Source organism: Balaenoptera musculus, chromosome 16, assembly GCF_009873245.2.
Source record: "Balaenoptera musculus isolate JJ_BM4_2016_0621 chromosome 16, mBalMus1.pri.v3, whole genome shotgun sequence".
NCBI lineage: Eukaryota > Metazoa > Chordata > Mammalia > Artiodactyla > Balaenopteridae > Balaenoptera > Balaenoptera musculus.
This window is the reverse complement of record NC_045800.1, coordinates 73,124,107-73,149,842: the sequence shown is the minus strand read 5'-3', so window position 1 is coordinate 73,149,842 and position 25,736 is coordinate 73,124,107. Positions and strand designations below refer to the sequence as shown.

Below are 25,736 nucleotides of genomic sequence, written 5' to 3'. Positions count from 1 at the left end.
AGTTCAATATATGCTCCCAAAATATTTTTTTCAGTATACATTTCAGGGTTTCCATAATCCCATAAACAATGAGAAATTGTTAGCCATTGAGGATTGAAATAGTAACACTACCTTTTGATCTCGTAATAATTTTTTAGGAAAAAAAAAGAGTTCTGCTAAAAAAGTGGTAACTACTGATTTAGACCAAGCAACTCTTCATTTTACATGAGAATGAATTTTGTTTCATTAAAATGAAAAAACAGAAACAAAAAACAAAGTCTCTACCAATTATTAGGCTCTTACTTTGTGCAGGCCCAAAGAGACATACATCACCTCATTTAATCTCCACAGCAACCCATGAAATAGATGCTATTAACTCAAATTCACAGGGGAGCAAAATGAAGCTGAAAGGAGCTACAGGTCCCAGAGCTAGAAATTGCCAGAGTTGGGATTTGAACCTGAGTTGTGATTCCAAAAGCTGTTCTGGCTCTTTCCAGTGGGTCGAATAGGACAAATATATCCAGATAGTGAGTCTGTTCCAACTTGGGCAAACACCAGCTCTAGCTCTGAACGAACCCAAGTAGCACTGTCCTAACTGAAAATGCTGCCTGCAGACAATTTCCAACCAAAAGGAAACAGCGTATCTCAAAGCTATAAAAATATTCATCATCTAACGAGTGGCTAGTTCAATTCTGACACTTTAAATAAGAATTCATGGCTTTCATATTTCTTTAAAGATGTCACTATCAGTGCTGATTCAAAAGAAGCCTGCTCTCTGTGTTACAGTAAAGAAAGCCCTTCCCAGCTGGAAGTGTTTATAAATAGAGATAGTAATGGAACCAAAAGGGGCATTAAAAATTCATTTACCAAGTAGTAAACTGCTTTCTATATATTGAGGAAAGTTGTTTTTAAATGTTTAATTATTGTCATTTGTAGAGACGTGGATGGACCTAGAGACTGTCATACAGAGTGAAGTAAGTCAAAAAGAGAAAAACAAATATCGTATATTAACGCATATATGTGGAACCTAGAAAAACGGTACAGACGAACCGGTCTGCAAGGCAGAAATAGAGACACAGATGTAGAGAACAAACGTATGGACACCAAGGGGGGAAAGTGGCGGGGGGGGCGGGTGGTGGTGGGATGAATTGGGAGATTGGGATTGACATGTATACACTAATATGTATAAAATAGATAACTAATAGGAACCTGCTGTATAAAAAAAATAAAATTAAATTTAAAAAAAGTTTAATTATTTAAAATGAGTTAATCTAATGATATTAGATTTCCTGTAATCTTTCTAATGAATGCTGTAACTTTAATAACAGTCTATCTTTTTTTCTAACAGTCTACTAGTAAAATTTCTTAAAAACAAAAAAATGAAGGTGGTTTATAGTTATAAATTTTCCACACTCATATCATTTCTAATAAATCTGAAATTAAATTAATCTCTGTGTTGAATACTCTTCTTTCCCCTCCAGAAAATAAATCATTCTTTCAGGCTTTGGAGAAGTCAGTGAACTTGAAACTGTTAGTTTCTCAAGTATCCTACCCTCATTTGGCCTTCCAATAAATTAGATTCTTGCTGAAGTTTCAAACATGTTAAAAATGAAAATAATGTCTTTGAAGTTTCTAAAGAAAGATGGTTTGGAAAGAAATAAAGCCAGTCTAGGGCAAATGGCTTTATCTGTGTGCAGTGTACTTGTTCTAAGGAGATGGCGCTCCCCCAGGGACCAGGAAGACCACAGCTACCCAGGGGCCAACACCCCAGCCTCAGCTTCCATCTGGCACTGCTGCTGGGGGCTGATGGTCACACACTGAGGCATAAAAAATGAGTTAGAAGGTCTGGATTCACATCCTCGTTCTTCCGTCTTACCCTCAGTAGGATCTGGGACAAAGGACTTCTTGGGATCTCAGTTCTCATCTGTAAAACTATCTATTCTTGTGGGTCTCAAATGATGCACCGTACATGAAAGTATTCTGTAAGCCAGGGGTCCCCAGCCCCCGGGATCTGATGCCTGATGATCTGAGGTGGAGCTGATGTAATAATAATAGAAATAAAGTGCACAATAAATGTAATGCTCTTGAATCATCCTGAAACCATACCCCCCCTCCCCGTCCCCCAGTCCGTGGAAAAACTCTCTTCCACGAAACCAGTCCCTGGTGCCAAAAAGGTTGGGGACCGCTGCTGTAAGCTGTAAATATGCTGTAAATTCAAGGTTATATTATTATGGGCTTATAAACATAAAGGTAGTTTTTACAAGCAAAAAAATTATTGTGATTTCTGTGACTCAACTTTAGACAATTTATATAAAGAAAAGATTTTCATAGCACGGCCTCAGTCAATGTTTTCTAATATGCTCGATCAGAAGAATCACCTGAGGAACTTGTTTAAAAAACACAGATTGCGAGGCCCCATCCCTGAAGCACTGAATCCGAAGTCCAGGGGAATAGGAAGATGCTGGCCAGCTAGGGAAAACTGGCTGCAAGGCCCTGACTTGGAGGCTATGAAAAAATGGTTTTTCATTTTCAAACTCAGGGGGACGTGCGCTTGGACAAGCCTGCCTTGTATTTCTTACCGGAAAACGTACATGATACCTTTTTGTCATAAAGCCATTACGTTTCTAAATATCAAGAGTCCATTTCAAAGCATGATCATTAGGGATTCAAAAATGCAGAACTGATAGAGATAATAAATAAAATGTAGTGGAAATATGAATGCATTACCTTTTAGAATGAATTTGATCATTTGTCAGTTCTTTTAAGTTTGCTAATCTTTCAATCAAAACGTCCTTAAATGTGTGATGGGATTTCGTAGGAAGTTAAAAAAAAAAAAACCTTTAAAATCTTAAAAAATGTATTTAATTCATTTTGCAACTGGTGCAGGCAGCAAACAAATAGCCAGCTGGTCGAAGAGAGGCTACTGGCAGTTCTGGTTTTCCTGGGATGACCCTGGATTAGGTCCAAAGCCCGGTACACACTCCCTCTGATGTTAGAATATTATGAACTACACAGTCTGAATGTAGTTTATTTTACTTGATTGTTTTTATTGTCTTATTTTACTTGACTTATTTACTTTGCTGTTCTTAGCTCAAGCTCTGCCACCTTGAAGCCGTACAGTTTAAGTTATTTAACTCCTTGCTTCCTGGTGTAAGATGGAACTCATGCCCACATCTCACGGGATGACTGTGATGAATAAATGAAATAATGTACAGGAAACTTACTAGAGTGCGTAGCAATAAATGAAAGCCATTTCCTAAATTAGTTCGAATTTTGGATAAGTTTTTTCCACCTCCTATTTCAAAGCCTCAGTAGTAAGAGCGGAAAGGACCCTCAGGGTCTCCCAGTCCAACCAACTCTGAGGGGGTGCATCACGGGGGAAGCTTGATGTCCTCTGCAGAGAAGTCCCAGAGTGAGCACGAACTGCCGGGCCCTGCTTTCCCATCTGGGGACGTTCCCATCTCTCCATCTCTTGGCTGTAAAGAGATGATCAACCCAGCAATGCTGTCTCAGGGGGCACCACTGGCTCCGCTGGCATTCTGGTTGGGACGCTGTCACTGGCAGGTGGATATCCCACGCACTGAAGGGGGTTTAGCCATCCCAGCCCTGCCCCATTACATGCCAGCCATCACTCCACTTCTCCGTTTAAAGACCTGTAAGAACAGAGAGTCGAATGGCGGTGACCAGGGGCTGCGGGGTGGTGGATGAGTTGGGGAGATGTCGTTCAGGGGTACAAACTTGCAAATAGTAGATAAATAAGTTGTGGAGGTCTAATGTACAGCATAGTGATTACAGTCAACAATACTGTATTATCAACTTCAAAGTTGCTAAGAGACTAGATGTTAACTGTTCTCACCCCAAAAAAGAAATGATAATTATATATGTTAGAGTTATTAGCTAACAAAAACTGTAGTAATCATATTGCAATATACAAATGTATCAAACCTCAAACTTACACAATGTATCATGCCAATTATCTCAAAAACAAACAAACAAACCAAAAACACTGCAATTACTCCCTTCTACCTGCAGGATCCAGGCCAGTGCCCTCAGCCCAGCCAGGGGTTCGGGGGGGGTCCCTTCCCGCAGGCTTGGACTCGCCATTCATCTCCAGCCTCATTTCACACGTGCAAATGGGCCTCAGTCTCCACTTCCTGGAGCTGACTCTAATCCTTTTATGTCCATCACAGCTTAGCTTTTCAATTTTTTTTTCAACTATGATAGTCCATGCTGATCTCCTACCTGAACTTGTTTTCTTGGAACCTACTGCTTCGATTTGTGAGACAGCCAATAAAGGATCGCACATGTGTCCCCAGTTCACCTCCTGGCAACGTTTGGTTCTTCAAAGTCCTAAACGCTTCGCTCTAGGTGCCCCTTCGCCCTTCCTGTATATGCTTCAAACCACCAGAGGAAGAAGAGCAAGATTTTCTCATGAAAGAACTACTTTGCCCAGGAGGGGACCAGGGTGCATTTGAGCTCATCCAAGTGCACCTTCTGACAACAGGGAGTGTGAACAATGGTCCGAATGTTCAGCGGAGGGACGCAGTGGAGGAAATGAAAATTCTACAGCGAATTATTCTCTATTAAAGTGCAAATGAATAGAGCGAGCACTGCCAACTCCTACCTTAATAGAACTTTATTTCACAGAATTTCAAAACAGGATTTATTCAGGTCATTTAAACATGTTCTCAGAGCAACAATTCTACAGCACTGCAGGAAGCAGGACATATATTCAAAGAGGAAAAGTGAAACAAAGGGAAATATGTACCATCCAATTTCTATGATTTCTTTTTACTGGCATTCTTACTGTCTCAAACAATGTCATATTAATCGTTTGGTAAAGGCTGACCTTCTCATGCTGACAGACACAATGCTAACAGTGTAACTCCAACATTCCAGGACGCAACATTTCTGACTAACTCCAGAAGTACTCTAGAGAGCTGACATGATGTCACTTGCTTGACATGTGTCACGCTTGACAGGTGAATGTGTCTTACACTGATGGGTCTCCTCCCAGATGTAAGCATTAATCACCACCACCAGCACAATCATGGCTAGGACCCTGGCCCACGTGCTAAGCAATTTATATGGATTATTTCGTGCGGTCACAATGATGCTATGCATTTGGTACTATTGTTGGACCCATTTTATGGATGATAAAGCTGAAGAAGCACGAATAACTTGCCCAGGAGCACACAAAGTAAGCCACAGTACCAGTGTGGAACTCCAGCAATCTGACTGCCTTGCTGTTTGCTTTGACACTGTACTATACCTACTCTCTTCTGCCAAAGGCCTCCATCCCTGTCAGATAAGGTGGTCAGGCAGAAGGGAAGGGCTTGTGGTTGATTGATCTCTCTCCTATCTGGCTAATAAGAAAAATGCAGCCCACATGATGAAGAGGCTTGCCCTGGACCACATCAGTGACTGATGACACAGCCAGGATGAGAGCCAGGGCTCCAGCTTGTATCTGAGGACTTTCCTCCTCATCCTAGGCTGCTACAGCTTAGAAACTTCAGCTCTTCAGACCACAACAACACAGATCCCATACCACAGGGTAGGATGTTAATAAGCTCCAATGTACTAATGGGTTTAAGACAAAAACATTCCTTTAAAAAATTACATAGGAGATTCTCCTTTGATGTGGCATTCAGGGGATTAAATGAAAAAAGGCAGGAACAAGATTGCATGGCATGCATGGAGCAATTCTCTAGAAAAGGTCTATCTCCCACCACTCTGCCCTCTGCTTACTTACTGGTTTTGTTCTTCCTGAGATGTTAATATCACCATGGCAACAAGAATATGGTTACTGCAGTAGCCACACTGCGACTTTTCCATAACTCACATTCCTTTGCTAAATGCTCCCACATCTCCATTTTCCTTCCAAAGGAGGTTTATATAACCCATTAAAAATGTCTTTAATGCTGTTGAACCTATACTAGGAGATAAACATAATTTATATTATATTTGAAAATATGTATCAATAAAAATGAATGTGTGTGTGTGTGTGTGTGTGTGTGTGTGTGTGTGTGCGTGCTTGGGCTTTATAAGGACAGACATCTAAACGTTAACAAAATAGGACTCTTATGGGCGGGTTTTCTTTTCTTTCTTTTGCTTTATTGTATTTTATTTAAAAAATAAATTGTATAATGTAGGGAAAATATTTTTTTTAAATGTATTTGCAATGGCATCGCCACACAAACTACAGTAGCGTCTCCAGAAGCCCTGGACCCTTATAAAAACATTACAAAAGTCACCCTCCTGCTGAAGCGATGCTCACCTCTTCTCCATGTTCAAGTGACTGATGTCCTTCCTAGCACTGGCTGGTGGTGGCCTTGATTGGGCTTTGATAGCTCAGAAACGGAGGCTCTGCTTCAAACACCCTTAACTGAACAAAGCCTGGCAGCAGACCTTGGTGACTGGCCCTTTGTTCTAGGCGTGTCTTCCAAGGTCAACTGCACTGCTGAATCACAAGACCCTTGGCTGCTCAAATCAACGTGCCTCTCAGTGTCTGACATTCAATACTCGGGTTTGGTGCACTTGCCTATACCCCTCTATTAGAATCCTATGGATTTCCCATCCTCCTTAATGCAGCTCACATCAGTTTGGGAAGTGGGTCCCTAACACCAAGTGAAGCTCAGCCTGAAATTCTGAGAGACCAGGGAGAGGACTGGGGCTTGAGGAAAGCAGGTTTGAATAGGTACTGGGTGCCCAGGAATATTGGATAAGGAGGCCTGGAAGTTATTTGTTGACTCACTCTTGAATTCAACAAATATATATCGAGTCCTTCCCAGTGCTAGGTACTGGGTTACACTCCAGGGATCCCAAAATGTGTAATCACACGTAGGTCTGCCCTTGAGGAACTCAAAGTCCTGCAGGGGAGGTGAAGCACAGGGTGTGTGAGGTGTATTTCACGACACCTCTACTTTAGCCTGAATAGGACTGTTCAGCTAATGCACGCACAATGCTTAACAAAGAAGCTGGAACTTACTAAATACTCAAATCACGACTATTTTATATCATGATTACTACACATTTTTACCTACAGAAGAAAGGAAGAAAATGAGCATCTGCTGAGCACTTATTCTGCAGCAGGCAAGGTCCTGGATGCTTTCATGGTATCACCCTCTGGCTTCATGGAAGGCAGCTCCATCAGGATGTGAAAGGTACCACTCATGGAGGCAGATCAAGGGCTGCCAGGCAGCAAAAATACAGGTCCTGCCTTCCCACAGTACCGTGAGGAATGGTTCTCTGAAATAAAATGCCTACCTCTCTTAAAAAATCTAAATGGCAAGAGACACACTCTTTATGGCTGAGTCCTTCACTGGAGGATTGAAAAGATGAAGTTCATCTTAAAGTCATTATCACAGAGGCAGGAATGTGGTAAGCATTTGGAAAGAGGATATTTACCAGGTGAGGAAACATGTCCCATGTGAGGAGCTGGAGATAGAGGGTGAATAACGTATCTCAGGCTGCAAGGGGCTTAGGTAATAAACACAGTGTGCAAGACAAACACGCCCACAGAATTAAGTTTCAAGGCCAACCACGGGAGAGGAAGAACAGGGCACAATGAGCACACACACTGGGGCAAGGAGGGGAGCGACCTATTTTAGGGGGTCAGAGAAAGCGTCTTTGAGGAACAGGATACAAGCATCTTCTACACAGATTAAAAAACAGAGGCTCACAGAAGTAACTGTGGCATAATCTCTGGCAATTGGAGACCTCTCTTGAGACCTACCTCAATTTCTGATACTTCTGAACTCTCCATGGCATGAACTGGGGAGAAATTACTATGTTCAAGTTGCCAGAAGTATTTTTAGTCCTCTTTGGAAGAAGATTTCTGTTTTACTGTTGTCGGTGGTCATGGTGGTCTCTGCTTACATAATGGGAAAGGCACCAATCTGCTTCTGGAGCCCAAAGGGGCAAGTCTATTAGGAGTAAAACTGCTTCTACTTAAAGCATCACTTTCCTTGGAGGGGAAAGTTGCATTTAGAGATAATTATGACACTGAAGGGAAGGAGGCCTGAGACTCATGGTGTCTCAGCTTTGTTCGAAAGAACTTTCTGTGATGATGGAAATGTTACGTGTACAGTGTTAATACAATGGCTGCTAGTCACACGTGGAAATTGAGCACCCGAAGTGTGGTTCTGGGGAATGAGGCATAGAAGTTTACATTTAATCTAAATTAAAGTTAGTACTCAGTAGTTAGTGGCTACTGAATTAAGAGAGCCCAGGTGTAGAGGAAACGGGGTTCCCCCTCTCTCCGGGACCAGAGACTAGGTTAAGGGGCTTAGACTCTGGTCAGAAGAGACGTAATGTTGGTAAAAGGGGTTCTCGCTGAGGGAAGTAAGAGAGACTCTCCAACACAGTGGCTTCAGGGGGCTCACAAGGGAGCCCTTTCCTGAGGAAGGGGTCATAGCCTATGGACTTTGGGGACAGGGTTATCCAGAACAGGTCCTTCAGCTCTGCCTTATTTTTTTTTTAATCTCATTTTTAAAAATTAATTTTTACTGGCATATAGTTGCTTTACAATGTTGTGTTAGTTTCTGCTGTACAGCAAAGTGAATCAGTTACATGTATACATATATCCACTCTTTTTAAAATTTCCTTTCCATCTAGGTCACCACAGAGCACTCAGTAGAGTTCCCTGTGCTATACAGTAGATTCTCATTAGTTATCTATTTTATACATAATAGTGTATATATGTCAATCCCAATCACCCATTTCATCCCTCCCCACCCTTTCCCTCCGGTAACCATAAGTTTGTTCTCTACGTCTGTGACTCTATTTCTGCTTTGCAAATAAGTTCATCTGTACCATTTTTCTAGATTCCACATATACGTGATTATTATATGATATTTGCTTTTCTCTTTCTGACTTACTTCACTCTGTATGACAATCTCTAGGTCCATCCATGTCTCTGCAAATGGCACTATTTCATTCCTTTATATGCCTGAGTAATAAGCTCTGCCTTTCTGCTCTGAACTCCCTTCATCAATCCCAAAGTTTTTAGAGAAGTCTTGTTGGGCCCTATAGCCAAGACTTAGTTGTGCTTTGGGGAATTAAGAGAGAGAGACTTTTTGGTATGGTTGAGCACATGGGGGCCTCAACAAATTAGTAGCGTCAGGTCAGTGGCTTACTTGAGCCTGAACCTCCAGGTCTAGCTTACAGGAGAAGTTCTTTAATACTTGCTAGAATGAATTTAACTGAGAAAGGAAATCTCCAGATAATGTTTATCCACGGACGTCGTTTTGATTATGTATGTGCTGACCCTATGTCGACCTCTTATTTGGGCAGAATGTAAAATCTGACACTTGCATGTTTCCACCAACAGGTTTAGGAGTTCAACTGTCTAAAACCACTGCTCTCACTTTAACAAAAAGAACTTTAGATAAAGTAGCCTCTATCTAAGAACTTTAGATAAAGTAGCCTTTATCTAAGAACTTTAGATAAAGTAGACTTTCTTATGACATAATTGAGTTCCAAATGCGGCCGAGCCCCTGCTAAAGCTTTGTTCAAAACAACTGCTATTTGAGAAAGGCAGTCCAGTTGGACATGTTAACTAGTCACGGACCTGTGGCACACGTGCCAAGTTCTATCACACACAATTAGAACATCACACAGCTAAGTACCTGGGCCATAGTGTCTCAGCCTTCCTGGGCAAGGCGCCTTCACAGATGGAGATTTAGGCAGTATGGGGTAGTAGGAATTGAACCTTTGAAATGTAGCTATTAAAGATACTGTCAACTATGAAACTGTTCTCTTTTTTCTTTTTTTTCATTAAAGTATAGTTAATTTACAATGTTATGCTGATTTCTGCTGTATAGCAAAGTGACTCAGTTATACACATATATACACTCTTTCTTCATATTCTTTTCCATTATGGTTTATCCCAGGAGATTGGATATAGTTCCCTGTGCTATATGGTAGGACCTTGTTGTTTTTCCATTTTAAATGTAATAGTTTGCATCTGCTAACCCCAAACTCCCAATCCATCCCTCTCCTTCTCCCACTCCCACCTGGCAACCACAAGTCTGTTCTCTATGTCTGTGGAAACTCACCGCTCTTAACAGAATGATTTACATGATATAAAAATCACATTTGAATTATTTCACACACACACAAAACTCTCTATAGATAACTAAGATTTCCTTTGTCAAAAAGTAAAAACTATATAACCCGTGCTTCCTTTTCTACTATATGTATCAAAGCCCTTAAAGCCTAAATTTATTCTCCATTTGTATTCACTGGTTCTTTCCAGTTGCTTGGTAACATTTACTTTTTCTATTTTATCCTTACATGTCTTACTTTGTATATTTTAATCTGTAAACCTCCTGAAATCCTTTTGGAAACAAATGAGGTATAGCACTCAAACACATAAATCCATAATCCTTTCAGAGATCAAAACAAAAAAGTACTACATACCAAGACCAATAGAAGGATATTTTATTCAATTATCTTCCCCAAATGGGAAGTTAAATAATAATTTACAAGAGAAAGGTTAATGACAAGAGTGCAGATTAAGTTAGGTGGTCCATTATATTTGATGAAAAAATGTCTTAGCCAGCAAAGTATTCATCTATCTTCTTCAATGAAAGGCATTTTGCAGGCATCCAATAATATAATTTGGCCTTTACCTACTCCAGTGCATAAATGCTCCTTACTGGAATGATACTCAGGGGCAACTCTGGTGTGTCTTAGTGACATTCTCTTCCCCAAGAGAGCTAGGATGATTTGCTAAGAGAGCAAGGGTCACGCATAAATTCAGATGGTGTCAAGGCCATCTCAGCAGACACAATTCAGAGAATGAAGCACGCTGACACTGCGCTGCAGTCTTCAGCAGCTATTCTATTAACTCCCTGAAGTGGACCCTTGAGGCTGAACGGGTCTGGATAATCCGAAAGGAAATATGTAAGATGTCAGACAGGAGATCTTATGCAATACATAAACATGGCAAAATTACAACACAAAAATCAAAATCCACATTATAATAAAAATCTAAGGAAAGGTGTTAATAGAACAAGTAAGTATCCTATAAATCAGTTACCATCACTGCTGCTCGGGGGTATACATTCACCACTGGCTAGGATCTGCTCTCTTGCTGCCTAAATTAGCTAGCACTACAAAGAAGCATAGAAAGCAATCCATTCTATTGTGTTCTCCCTTTAGTCACACCGCGTTTGGCTCTGCCTCATATCTGCACATACACTACACGCAGGAAATGATTCCAGAAGGGTTATCCCTACTCCTATCCCCAGCTCTCTTCACCAGCAGGTAGCTATTCTTGAGGTCACGCCCTCAGCCCACAAAGAACTACAAGACTGTATCCGCCTTTCTTCAATGATCTGTCCCAGCCAGGAAGCAGAAATCACAGCCCCCCCTAAGACAAAGGTTGCCGCTGTCATTTTTTAACTTGACCTCTAACTTTCTAATCAATACCTCTGTCTCAACCCAGTTCCTGAAGCATACGATTTATGGTTATGATTTGCAGCTAGTTCTCAGCAACTGAGGCTTAATGATCCTTCCTTTATTGTTTTGACCAGGCAAAATCTGATTCCATCTGTGTTCTAGGGCATCTTACTTTCACCTGCTACATCCCTGAGAGAACTCTGACCTAGAAGGACCCCACTCAAGTTGGGAAGAGAGAGGTCTCTGTAATACGAAAGGCTAAATGCTGGATTGTTACATAATAAAATTACTGGAGATTTGGAACCTACAATGGGTTTCTGGAGGTAACTAGCAGTTGCCTCCAATTAAGCTTTTCATGAAGACCAGTTCTGCTCAGACATCCTACTGCAAGCCATCCATCACGTACTACAGAGGGAAGCATGTGTTGTAGGGTGTAAGCAACAGTACAGGCCTCCTAGTAAGTATGATTAAATTCCACTGCAGCATTCAGTTCAGAATGCTATGAGGCCTCCTTAATTAGGAATGTCTGGAGAAAATGCTTTTCCAAATCAGCAAAAAGTCTGAATTTTAACATATTTTAAACAAAAGCACAATGTGACTTTTAAATCACATATGGTAATTCAGACAAGGTTAACAATGTAACATCGTGGGTCTGAGGTCTCCACTTTTTTTTTTTTTAAACATCTTTATTGGAGTATAATTGCTTCACAATGGTGTGTTAGTTTCTGCTTTATAACAAAGTGAATCAGCTATATGTATACATATATCCCCATATCTCCTCCCTCTTGCGTCTCCCTCCCACCCTCCCTATCCCACCCCTCTAGGTGGTCACAGAGCACCGAGCTGATCTCCCTGTGCTATGCAGTTGCTTCCCACTAGCTAGCTATTTTACATTGGGTAGTGTATACATGTGCATACTACTCTCTCACTTCATCCCAGCTTACCCTTTCCCCTCCCTGTGTTCTCAAATCCATTCTCTACGTCTGCGTCTTTATTCCTGCCCTGCCCGTAGGTTCTTCAGAACCTTTTTTTGTGTGTGTGTGTGTGTTTTTTAAGCTTCCATAGAGTCCACTGATCTTTAATCAATAAATTAGCATCATTTGTAATTACCATAGTCATTGTTTTAATGTAAATGGATGCTTCGGAATTACTTGAAGGAGTCTGAAAATACTGCAATTTGTCCTCTTAAATTGCTTAAACATTACCCCAATCTTCTTATTTTCAGCAGCATCAGGAAATTTCTGAACAATGGCACAAAGGCAAAACTTCAAACACTACCCTGACATGAATTTTCCAAATGTCCTAATTAGAAGATGTGACTTAATGAGGTTTTCTGTGAGTTAGAGATATAAAAGCAGAAGAATGCATCTTACAGACACGAGCTTCAGTTTTCACATCGGTGTGCCCTGTTTATACATGACTTAAAGAAGTACTTAACTTTGTCCTTCAAAATGTCACACTAGGCCTCGGGTCTGCCATGCTGCTGAAACCCAAGGATGCTGTTAGTGCAATAAGAGGAGGGCTCTGGAGTGACATGAGCTGCCTCATTTCAACTGATAAAGGCTTTTAGCAGGCTGATGACAACAGGATAGGAAATAGCTTTTTTTTTTTTTTTTGCCACCAATAAACAAAGATTTATTTGGAAATTTCCAAACCTGCCAGAAGTGGCACTTGCCAAGCCCTAGGCCCACTCTCCTTCCCAAGCTCCGAAGGGGAACAACAGTCCTCCCCACCGCTCCCCTGCCCTCCCCCAGCACACTCACCCATGCCTCAGGCCCCGCCAGAGAACTAGCGTGCCCTCCGTCTAGGAGGCGTTACCCCTGGGCCCAAGAGCTGGGATGGCAGCCCTCTGGCCTCTCAGGAGATGATGGCGGCCAGAGCCACTTGCATAGACTGAGAAAAGAAAATAAGGAAGGAGACACCAAGTAGGGCTCCCTGAAAAACCCCAGCTTACTCCTGTACAAAAAAAAGTGGCTCCTGCATAGAAAAACCTGCTCCACGAATAGTGCAAATACCCAAAGGAAAGGAAAAAAAAGCAGCAGCAAGGCTGGGCTGGTAGGAATAGCAAAGAACTTTGGTTTGGAAAGGCTAGGAAGAGTGTGAGCTGTGCCCCTCTTCCTCGCCCAGCTCCCCAGAGCCAGCGCTGACACTCGCCCCAAGGGGGTCTGTAAACAAGCAAAGCCAGGGGCCTTTGCGATGTCAAAGCACAGCCCCCAGGTCCTACTTGGGCCTGCCTGCAGGGGGCACAGGAGGCCTCTGCTGTGAATCCAGTTAAAGCCGACGTGTAAGTAGTAAGGCTCTGGGGACTAAGCAACGAGGAATCCTCTCACTACACTTATGAGACTAAAGCTGGGGAGCAGAGGGTGACAGGAGACACCCCTCACCCCCTCCTTATCCTTCATGTCTGTGCCCCAGAGGGTGGTCCCCTTCCAGGGCTGGGAAGAAAGGAAGGGGTCCCTGAGCAGTTAGGTCAGGCGGATTCCCGGCACCTGTTCCAGGTCCTGCCTTTGCTGCTGCACCTTGGCAAAGATGTGCCTCCCCACTGCTTCCTGGGCCCAGGGCTGGTGGTAGGAAGCAGCTCGTCTCTCCTCCTCAGGATTCCCAATCACATCAGTGATGACCTTGAGGTCCCGGTGCTGGGAACGGAGCCATTCCTGGATGAAGTCCTGGGGGTCAGTGCTAAAACTGAGCATGAAGTCCCTCTGGGTCTTCAGCTGGTTGATGGACTCAGTGGTCTCATGGATCTTGACATCAAGGGAGGTGACCTCCTGCTGATTGGCGGTAGAAGCCAGAAAATTGCTCCTCTGGGCCCTGAGCGGGTCATCCACCTCCGCATCAATGTCATAACAGGCTGTCTTCTGGTCGCTAGGGTCCACGCCAATGACATGGTTGATGACAACGGGGTCTGGATGCTGCAGCAACCCGGCTGGCTTCATGGGAATCTCAGAGAAACGGAGGCGGCCACAACTGAAGATCTGGCGGAAGTACCGGTTGCAGCTGATGGACTCCCGCTCGTGGCCGTCCTGCAGCTGGTTGTGTCTGACGTAGAGCCACAGGGCCTGCATGATGGCAGCCCTCGTCTGTGTGCGCACCCCCAGCAGCCTCGCCAGTCGGGGGTCCCACTTGTACCGGGGAGGCTCTGATGACCCAGCATGAGCAGGAGGGTGCACTTGACGTTGGGGTCTCCAGGCGTTTCACCTGGAAGCCATCTGTCTCCTGGGTGGTGGGCATCCGGTGCCACTCCACCAGGGGGTTGTCAGGCCCGTACAGTTCCTTGTCCAGCTCAATGACGAGGCTCTTCAAGACTGAAGAAAACTTCCTCTTCTGTTTCCTAGGATCATCCAGCAGTTTTCCCTCTACTCGGAGTTCCCAGGAAGCCACTTGGTCCCCTGCGGGGTTTCCCCCCGGGGGTCCCTGCGGTTCCTGCACGATCACCTTCTGCCTTGCTGGGACCGAACATATTAGAAATATAGATCCGCAGCTTTCGTTTCTGCGTCAGAGGCTTTTTGATGGTCTCCTGGATCTCCATCCGCTTTCGAGCAATGGTCTGGTCCAGCTTCCGCTCAAAAGCCAAGAGATCCATGTACACCTGAGGCTCTGGGACAAGCTCCCGAATTCGCTGAAGCAGAACTTTATCTGCCACCTTCCTCCTCTTTAACTCCCGGCGCTGGGCAGGCATTCGGGGGGGCTGGGCCTGGGGCACAAGCAGGCGTTTTCGGAATGGGTCCATCATGGTGGGTGGCATGCCAGGTCGAAGTGGAGCAGCTGTGCCAAATGGGGAGCCTGCAGGGGGTCCCACCTGCAAGCCAGCCATGGGCATCCGGCTCCCTGGTGACCCGCCAGGCCTCTGGTACTGCGCCGCAGGGCCCCGGGGCCCCCCATGCCTCTAGCCAGCCCGGGCCCCCTGAGCGCCGGTCCGGGCAGCGTGCCGGGTCCCGCTGGCAGAGGCGGAGCTCCCAGGGCCGCGGCCCGACATCGCTCTGTCCCTGGAAATAGCTTTTATATTAGCCCATTCTGAGTTCGTATTAATTTTTACAGAGCTAATGAATTATAAGAAGGAAAAGAAAAATGAGCCCTTAACATCCGCGGAGGGTGGCGGAAGACTGGAGGGGTGAAGAGCTTTGGGGCTGAAATTTGCCCTTTCTCATTTGCTAGCTCTGTGATCTGGACCAGCTATTTCTTATCTCTAAGCCTTGGTTACCCCTTCTGTAACACAAGGATAAGTAACACTTTTCTTGATATAAGAATAAATGAGATAAAAATGCTCAGCTTGGCATCTGCTTCAAAGATGGTATTACATTTTTTTAAAAAATTTATTTATTTATTTATTTTTGCCTGTGTTGGGTCTTCATTTCTGTGCGAGGGCTTTCTCTAGTTGCGGCAAGCGAGGGCCACGCTTCATCGCGGTGCGCGGGCCTCTCACTATCACGGCCTCTCTTGTTGCAGAGCACAGGCTCCAGACGCGCAGGCTCAATAGTTGTGGCTCACGGGCCTAGTTGCTCCGCAGCATGTGGGATCTTCCCAACCAGGGCTCGAACCCGTGTCCCCTGCATTGGCAGGCAGACTCTCAACCACTGTGCCACCAGGGAAGCCCCAAACATGGTATTACTTTTACTGCTGCCACAACTACTGCTAGTACTAGTATTATGATCTCTCTATCGGGTCTATTGCCACTTCTCCCCTAACAAGTGAGGCGTTTAGCAAAAATAATACTTCAAATGCTATGTGCAGAATCACAGCGCTGCTGGTGCTGGTGTGTCAGGCACGGCGCTAGGTACTCTGGGTACGCTCACTCCTATTTCTCAGTGACCCAGTGCAGGAGTGCCGATATTATGTTTTTTTATCACCATTTATTATTTAATTTCATAATCCATATTAACGTCATCTTACCAATGAGGAAACTGATGGACACAGAAAGAAAAGTTAAATCCAAAACTGGAACCCAGGGCGTCTGAATCCTGAGCCCCCACATCCAGCCACTTCTCTATTCTGCTTCCTACTTTGTTTCTACTTCTGATGACGCTGTTGCGGACTATCAGGCCTAGAGCTAGACCAGTGTTTACATTCAGGGCCATTTTACTCTGGATGTCTGAGTTGCTGTCCAGAAGTACACACAACACAGTAATTCCTTTCCCTATGATTATGAGCTTACTCAGGTTACAGAATCGTGTTACTTATTCTGAAAGTTTAAGGGAGACAGAAGATAAGAGCAAAAGGTGGCCTCTATTATTTGGCTTCTAAAGTTTGGGCCTTATCCAGACATTCCAACTCATTCCCACCTGGAAGATCAAGACCCTGATTTCTAGAGCACTGTGAAGTGCCAATCCGACCCATTTCTACAGTCTCAGAAATTGCAACTTGGGGGACAGTTTGTAGTTTCCAGTCATGCTTATTTAAATCACATTTTCTATATGTTCACTTAGATATTTATCACCCACCCCTACTCCCGACCCCGATCTTGGTTTTCTTTTCCTCCTAGGAAATAGGCACACCTGTATGCAAGCAAGAAAACGCACTAGGATAAGTAGACATCACAGCTTCCACTGACTGGGAGGACCCTTGGAGGTCATCTGTCTCGACCTCCTCCTCGTGCTGGGGAAGGAGGGTTAAGGATCGTTTCAAATGCTTGAAGCGCACATCAGACCGCGTGCAGCACTCTTACCCGTGCAGTGAAGTCCACGGCTGCCGCTCGGTTTAACAGCAACGTGGCTACGTTGATATTTCCATAGTGAGCAGCTATGTGGAGCGGAGTGAAGCCACTCTGGAAAGAAAACAGAGCAGACGTTCAGCTGATTCCTGCCGGCCCCGTGTCTGACATGTTAATACTATAACCCTGCCCAGATAAAAACGAGGAAGCAAAATATGCTGCGGTCCACATTCCATTCTGTACTAGGTTTCTTTCCGTTAGTGCCAATTGCTCATAGGATTTCAAAGAGATGCCAAACTCACAGGCAGAGGAATAGCCAGGAAGGAGCCAAGGGTGGAGACTGAGCCATTTTAGTAATCCAGGAGCAGAACTACACAGAAGCCAATGTTTCCAAAAGTTAAAATAGGGATGACAAGAAATATCTTGATAGCTCAAAGAAAGTTCGATTAGTACCACTGTTTTATTATTCATAGAATTGTCCATTGAAACTCTGTCAAAATTTAACTTGTTTTATATATTCAATATAGAGTCAAATTAACAAACAGTAAAAGCCAATTTTAATGATGAAAGCAATTTGGGGGGAAGAGGTACTATTACAATTGGTCTTGAAGCATGGTGAATGCATTTCATAAAGAAATCGACAAGCTGGTCTCTTTATTAGCAAATGCCTACTCGATAACACATTTTTCTGGATTATTCATACCAAGGTCATTTTACTTCCTTAAAAAAATGCTAAAACATGCAGCGATTCACTTAGTCCCCAAAGATTTAAACCTTATAGGAACTAGATGCATTTCTAAATTGTTAGCAAGCTTCTCAGCCATGCTAGCGATCTGACTGACTCTTGTCAAGGGTGGGTCATATGGGTCCCCTTCTGAGGTAACTTTCATCTTGCTGACACCACTGAGGGTAAGTGTCATGCAGAACTCTAAAGAACCAATCCTAGATGAGTAGAATGACAGGGTTGTCTGCAGCTTTAGGTATAGCTGATAAGTTTCTCAAGTGTCAAAACGCTTCATGTCACAGAACGCTATTGAAACACCCTTAAGTTTCAAGGCTTCCTCATACTTCCTTTCAAACACCAGGTTCAGCTGCAGAAAGCCCTGGTAATCAAACTACTATCTTCTCTGGCACATGCTACTTTGAGGGCGGGGGTATAAAGCAGGTATCTAGCCTACAGAAGGCAATGCAAAGAAGAAGGGAAAGAAATGAGGTAGCAGCACTAAGAAATGGGAAAATGATGATGCAGATATAGATCATATGTACACGTATATACATATATATACCTCTGTTGTTCTATTCACCACCATCTAGGTTAACACATTTGGAAGCAAAGAGGAGGAAAAAATGAACGGTTAGTTTGCTGTTGGTGATAATGGATGGCAGAAAGCTCATGACAGCTAAGTGATGAGGATGAAAGCTCTGATGGAAGCACAATAGGCACAGAAAGAAAGCTAGACTGAATGAAGGGCTACACGATGGCCTATTCCAAATGCCACATTTCCTTCACCGAGACTTGAAAGTGTCTAGACAATGGGAGTTGTTGGCTGGGACCCTGGCTGCTGGCATGGCTTCCACAGCTGATCAATACTCAGTGCATTGCCTACCGTCTTAGATAGCAACCAAAGGTTTATTTTGTGCACACTGTGGCTAGCATTTTGTAATTTTTCACCTTGATGTTTGAGCTGACGTGTTAACTACATTAAAAATATATGTTCAAAGGAAGGACACTATTAGGTACGTATCGATTGATTTCTTTTGAGGTGGCCTCCTGTTAGCACATATAGGGCACCACCCACAGTTCCCTCCCAGCTTTAGATGCCAAGGGCGGGGGACGTGCCTTCAGCTGGATGACTTGGGCGCTTGATTTTATTCCTTTCGGTGCAGTTAAGTGTTTGGCATAAGCTCCAAAGGGAGCCCAAGCATTCTTCACATTTGGGTGCCTAACATAGGATGCTGCACGAGGGGCTCATTTCCCCGGTCCTCACCTTCGACTCCACATCCGCATTGTTGTCATTCTGCAGCAGCAGGGCGGCAGCTTTCGTGTCATCTTTCCGGGCAGCGATGTGAAGAGCTGGAAGACGCACTTTTCCTTTTGTGTCGTTTTCTAGCAGGAGTGACACTACTTGATCGTGACCTTGTTGCAAAGCTACTGCCAACGGTGTGAAGCCATCCTGCGAATAGATGGATGGGTCAAGATTGGTCCCTATGGATATTTTCTTCTTAATTAACAAATAAGAAGGTGACCGAGTGACCAAGTGTCAATTTTTTGTTCAGGGTTATTAAAGCTGACATACTCAAGTAGACATATATGTGGAAAGAAATTTAAAACTACACATATACCAAAGCAGGAAATAATTTTAAAATTTGTAATAAGTTTATGGATTTCTTTCTGTGGAAAAAGTGGGTAAATTTCGAAAGTCCTACCTAAAGAAGAAAAAGATGGCAGAATTTCAGTATCCATAAAATAATCTCAGCGAAAACAATTATATCTCGGGTTAAATCCAGGCAAATTTTTCAAAGGAGTTCATTTAAATAAGCTGTAAACATTTCCACTGCTAATTTAAAACTGTTTCATCCAGTACCTTGTTGCCTAGCATATCCTGTCTGCTTCATCACTGTACCTTGTGGCCTAGCATATATCTGGTGCTCAATTAGTATATGTGAATTAATGAACTATACTCACTGCTGTTTTAAGAAAGATATACATGAAAAGACTCATGGCTTCTCTGACCAATGAAAGAAGGGATCATACAAAATGTGACTAAAGGCAATTCAGACATACACACACATCTATACATTGAGTCTTCCCACTGTATGGCCCTGGGACTTGACAAAGAGAAGACAGCTACAGATTTCACTGTGGTTAATTAATTTGTGGATGATCTGCTGACTGTAGAACAGATAGCACAGAGCAGAACATCCCAGGACTGGCTCCCAAATTTTAATTCTGCAATGCTTTCATTATCACACACTCAAAAGAACATTTCAAAATTATTTTTACTAGACAACTGGCAAGTAAGTTACTTATTATTTTATTCGGGTCATGATATTTTATATCTGTAGTCCCTGTGGCACAAATCAAGGGCTGCTCTAATGGAAGAGTGCTTATAAGGCAGAAAGAAAAAACAGAGTTACTTGCATATTCATGTCTTGTGGGTTTTCCTAAAAGACCACTTTCACCATTGTATTCCTTGCTGGAAAACACCTACCACTCCTACCACTTATTTGGCTGAATGCAAATCAGCACATTTATATTCAAGGATGTGTAAAATATTGGCCCCAAGCGCCTAAGTGACAGTATTGCCCAGGCCCTTCTCGTATAAATCTTGTATAAATCTCCATTCTCCTTACTAACTGTGGACGTGCGGACTATCTCCACCCTGGCATCTGAACTCAGGCTATTTGCTGCACCCTGAAATGTCCTCCTCCTTGTTCTGCATACACGAATTCTATCTATGCTCCAAGCCTCAAGATCTGGCTGAAGTTCCACTTGCTCCTTTCAACTTTTCCAAGAAGACCCAAATGAGGAAGAGGATGAGCATTAGTGCAACCAACCAGAAGGACATTCCCTGCAACCACATGTAAGACAACAGAGAAAGGCTGGATACAACCTGGACGTCATCAAAATGATATCACAGGTTACACTTAGGGACATAAAGTTTAGAGTGTAATTTAATGTTATGGGAAAAGGAATCTACATAACCGTGTAAATATATGATCTCATTTTCATTAAGATAAATGTGTGCATTGTGAACATGGACAAAAAATCTGGATGAATAAACAGAATGTTATCTCTAGGGAAAATTAACTGTGGCTTTTTCTTCTTTTTGCTTTTTATTGTACTTTCTCATTTATTTAACATATTACTTTTGAAAAAAAAAAAAAGAGAAAAATACATTTAAAAAAATGGAATGGTGAAAGGAAAATTGTGTATTAAGAGTTAACGTTGCACCTCACTTTTAAAACCTGAGCAAAACCTGAGGGGTAAAAATGACAGCTCACTTCTGTTCTGCAGCAAAATGAAATGGCTCTATTTCCACTGATAGGAAGTTTTCAATCCACAGGGCCTATACGTAAAGGAAACTACCTTGCACCAGAAAATCAACTGCAGCTGAGACATTAGCACTGACAAGGATGTGCTTCCTGCACAAACCAATTAAAGACACAAAGCACCAGCCCTAAGGTGTTAACAGCTAAAATTAGCAGCTCTAGATTTTGTTTCCAGACCAAGTTTAAACGATTTGGTTTGCTCTGTACAGTTATTCTTAAGAGAGAAATACAAGCCGAAAGGAAATGTGATAGGAGCTCCTTGAGAAACTTCACTGCCTTGTGGAGTGTCTGGCACATAGTAGGTGCTTAATAAATTGCTTGTGCCATGTAAGTGAACAAATACATTTACCTCATGCTTCAAAATTTTGATTAGCGAAAGAAGGAAGATAGACGTGGAAAAGAAGGAAGATATAAACGCAAAAGACATAAATGCAGTACACAGTAACACAGGAAAGGTTTCAAAAAGCACAACCATGCCAAAGACTTGATACATATATACAAGGTACATATGGGAAAAAAAATGTATTGACGGAACTTGGCAATATCACATCATATAATAAATTAAAAATCCTATTAAAATTTTTCCTTCTAAGGAATCCTTTCATTGCCCACTACTGTTCGTTCTGTAAATACAGACTTCTGTATAAATGATACCAATATTATTGCAAATCGTAGTTAGAACATTGTGTGAATGAAACATCTTATTTCTTCCTGTTCTTTTTAGTCTCTAGTACTAATAATCCAAAAGAAGAGATAAAAATTCAGTCAAAGCTTCAAATAGCTCCAGATAATCAGATAGATGTTGTTGATATAGTGATGTACTAGCACCCTCATGAAGACATGGATGTGATTTGTTCTTAGAACATTCATTCATTTATTTTTTAAAGCTACCCAAAAAACCCCCCCAAAAACCTTTTGAAATTAATATAAAGGAGTAAAAAAAAATCTATCTGCATTATCTATCTACCTATCTACATATCTATCTACATATCTATCACCTATATATCTATCTACATATCTATCATCTACATATCTATCTATCTACCTACCTATCTGTCTACATATCTATCTATCTACATATCTCTATCTACATATCTATCATCTACATATCTGTCTACCTATCTATCTAGATATCTATCATCTACATATCTATCTACATATCATCTACATATCTATCTACATTATCTATCTATCTATCTATCTATCTATCTATCTATCTATCTATCTATCTACCCACCTACCTACCTACCTACCTATCTTCTTGCTAAAAGACTGAATTAGTTGTTTGAGGATCTCATATAATATTTCTTTTTACTTGGTTGTAATGCCTCTTTTGGGGCCTTGAAAGCTTAAAAAAAATTGGAGAACTCAGTGAGTTACTGATAATTAGCTGACAAGTTAACTCTAATCTATTAGCAGTTAATTGGGCTTATATTCGCTTCTAAAGGAGAGACACCTGATGCTCTGTCCATCGCAGCCTGGAAAAGAATACTACCTGTCCCTCACAGATGAAAACAGTACTACGGAATTGCTGTCATCAGGACATTTATATTATTTCGTTTTTCCATCCAAAAATGTGAATGGGTTTTCTCTTCTACAACAACCGCTGCTGCCCATTCTCCCTGCAAAGCATGATGAGACCTGCGTTTCGTCGTACTTCAGGGACTCACTCAGGCTACCTCCTCCCAGTGTGACGATGGAACCTGCTCGACGTCTACAAATGTTGGTTCCTTTGTTATTTCTTACCAAGCTCTAAGGATATTATTGTTTAAAAATACATTCTCAAGATAAAAATCACCAAGAGAACTGAAGGGTATGAAGTGAAAAGTAAGGCTCCCTCCTAATTTTCAGAATAAACCATTGGTAACAATACTCTATGGACATTTTCCTGTGTCAGTACATAGAGTCTTGTCTCCTTGTTAATAGTGCAGAATAGCATTTTACTGTCTAAGTAGAGCAGTATTTATCCAATGACTTCCCCATTTGTCCCACCTAGTTTTTAAAAAATTGTTATTACTAATCATATTGTTGAGCTTCTTATATAATAACTATTTTTTTTTGCATTATCTTCTAATATATGTGACAGAAATTCTTTGAAGTGGAATTGCTATGTAAAAAGGTGTATAAATACTAATTTTGATAGTTACTGCTTCTGCAAAAGCGTTGCAACCAATTGTCAACTTCACCAATAAGGTAGTTACGTTCCAATTTTTTCTACCCCTTGAATTTCTTCCTCATCCCACGCGCAAAAGACTGGATCTCATTCTTTATCTGATTAATAAATTAATATTTCTTTGACTATGAGGGAGGGTGAGGTATTTTCATACATTTATGGTCATTTGTATTTCTTTTTGTGTGAACTGCCTCTTCATTTACTTAGTGGTTTCCCCTGAAGGCAGAATCTCAAAAACTGGGTGAGGTTATATGCAATCCCTGTATTGCCATCCTTCTTGTGCCATTCAGGAAATACTTCAGAATGAAAGTCAGAGGAGTGGTATTATGAAAGGGATAACCCTATATCTGTTCTAATTCATGATTTTGTTAAAAATAAAGAATACTCAAACATTGGTCCTTTATTATTACCAATAGATTTCTAGTGATACACTTTACAAGGGATCACAATCTTCCATCCAGATTAGTTTAAAAAATAAACTGTATTACCTAAAACAGTACCAGTGACTTAAATAACTTTTTATTTTTAAATAACTCCTCTATTCATGACTGCAAACGTTTTTTTTTTAGATACCACTTTTATCTAGTATTTAAAAATGTGTACTAGTTTTGTTTAGAAGTGTGAGTTTAATTAGTTAACTTTAGAAATATATAAATCCAATCATTATAATTATGCTAGCTTAAATTTGGAAAAAACCAGATTTAAAACTTATGTTTTATCACAAAAATATTTCAAAACAGTGGCTGCCTTTGAGGCAAAATTGTAAGAAGCAGATAAGTGTTCTCAAGCAAATATGTAAACAGTAAATAAATAGCTCAGTTATAGGGTAGAGCCAGGCATTTAAGAGCAGAAAGGCTATCTATGCAATGGAAGATTCTTGAAAGACTAAGAATAGAGTTTTCTAATATATTTCATAAAAACTTGCGAGCCCACACATTAATATACAACTGCAATGAAATACCAGTGGGACAAATTCTCAATTTACAGCTTCAGGTTTATAAAATGCCCTATAAACATGTGAACTTACCCATGGAAAGAACCAAAGTGTCTTACCTCCGTGGCCAGGCTCTGGCTTGCGCCATTGTCAAGGAGAAACTTGACAACTTCCAGGTGGTTCTCCTGGGCCGCCATATACAATGGTGTGAAACCATTCTGCAAAATAAGAATTAAAAGGTTTGTGGCTTTTTAAAGCAAATCTATCTTTCCACTGTACTGATGATATTATATATTCCAGGAAATCTCACACATAATTTTAATAGTACTTTAATATATTCATATTTATTAGAAAACCTAAGCACCATAATTTAAGCAGAATGTATAATTCACAATTATACTTCCTAATTCATAGTTTGAGTGTGGTTCATTGCTACTTGTCTAAGTATAATTCATACCAATATATCCACTTTAGATAAATATGTACATTCATTTAACCATCAACTACTTACTGAGTGTTTACCATGAGTAAAGGATTTTACTAGACGCCATGAGAATATGCAGAAAAATACATTTGGTCATTGTCCCAATGAATCTTTTTTTATCCCAAGCAATAAGTATTTATCTTAAATAAAATATGTAATACTTTTACATAAAATTAAACACGTGAAATAGCCCCTACTTTGGAAAGAATTTATATTAATTTCATACAGCTGCAAACTTACCACAGATGGGGTGACTTAGAGCAAAGGAAAGAACACAAATTTGAAAAGGGTATATCTTCAATTTTAAAGTAGAATTCTATTAGTAGTCTACTTTTTATAAGTTTCCTTCCTTGCATTTTTTGCAAAGACGTGTTCAGAATACATACACACACATTCATATATTATATATTCTACTGTGCATCTTTGTCTGAAATGTGCCCAACTGCCAAGGAACTTGGAAGCAAATGAATACGTGCATCTTAAGCTTCTTAGTAAAAATATGTTGCATATATGTGTTTGTTCTCTAAAACAATGTATTTCACATCTATGAAATACTGTAATATTTTTAAAAACTTATTGTAAGATATATACACCAAAACAGGTATATTTCAAACTATAAAAAATTCTCTTTGAATAAGATTTTCAGAATTCAGTTCTATTTAACTGAGTGATCTGGAAATTTTGTTGTTTACATTATGCAATCTCAAAGAATAAATGTAAATACATTCTAAATTAAATGTTACCAAATATTACTCAAAACTTTGTGATTCAAAAGGTTTAGGTTAACTATTATAAGTATTAATTACTATATGATGAATAACATAATTCAGCCTCTGGTAACCTCACCTTTTTGGCTTATACCTCAGAATTAGGAAGTAAGTTAAAAATATTCTTGATAAAAGTATTATCACATAACAAATCTACCATAGCATATATACTTTATTCATCAGAGAGTTCCTCTATTCTACTTATTCTATTTTACACATAAATGTAATAAACTAGGTTATTTGGTTGCCAAGCTCAAGATTAGAGACACCAAATTAGAGGCAGTAGAATATGA

The 25,736-nt window shown here is 41.2% G+C and overlaps 2 protein-coding genes across 5 annotated transcripts in view; both read right to left on the bottom strand.

Annotated features, from left to right (window-relative positions):
* ANK3 (ankyrin 3) overlaps nt 1-25,736 on the bottom strand; it is a 686,669-nt gene that overhangs the window by 199,439 nt on the left and 461,494 nt on the right. For all 4 annotated transcript variants that reach the window (XM_036828058.1, XM_036828063.1, XM_036828060.1 and 1 more), the window contains 3 exons: nt 24,312-24,410; nt 19,021-19,206; nt 17,048-17,146 (listed from right to left, as the gene is read on the bottom strand). In XM_036828058.1, coding sequence (XP_036683953.1) covers nt 17,048-17,146; nt 19,021-19,206; nt 24,312-24,410 — 384 coding nt within the window. The remainder of the gene's footprint in view (nt 1-17,047; nt 17,147-19,020; nt 19,207-24,311; nt 24,411-25,736) is intronic.
* Nucleotides 13,851-15,240, bottom strand: LOC118882388 (SWI/SNF-related matrix-associated actin-dependent regulator of chromatin subfamily D member 2-like). Its single transcript, XM_036828064.1, is given in 4 exon segments — nt 13,851-14,522; nt 14,525-14,577; nt 14,580-14,774; nt 14,815-15,240. Coding segments are annotated over 4 exon segments (1,311 nt in total). The 5' UTR covers nt 15,206-15,240.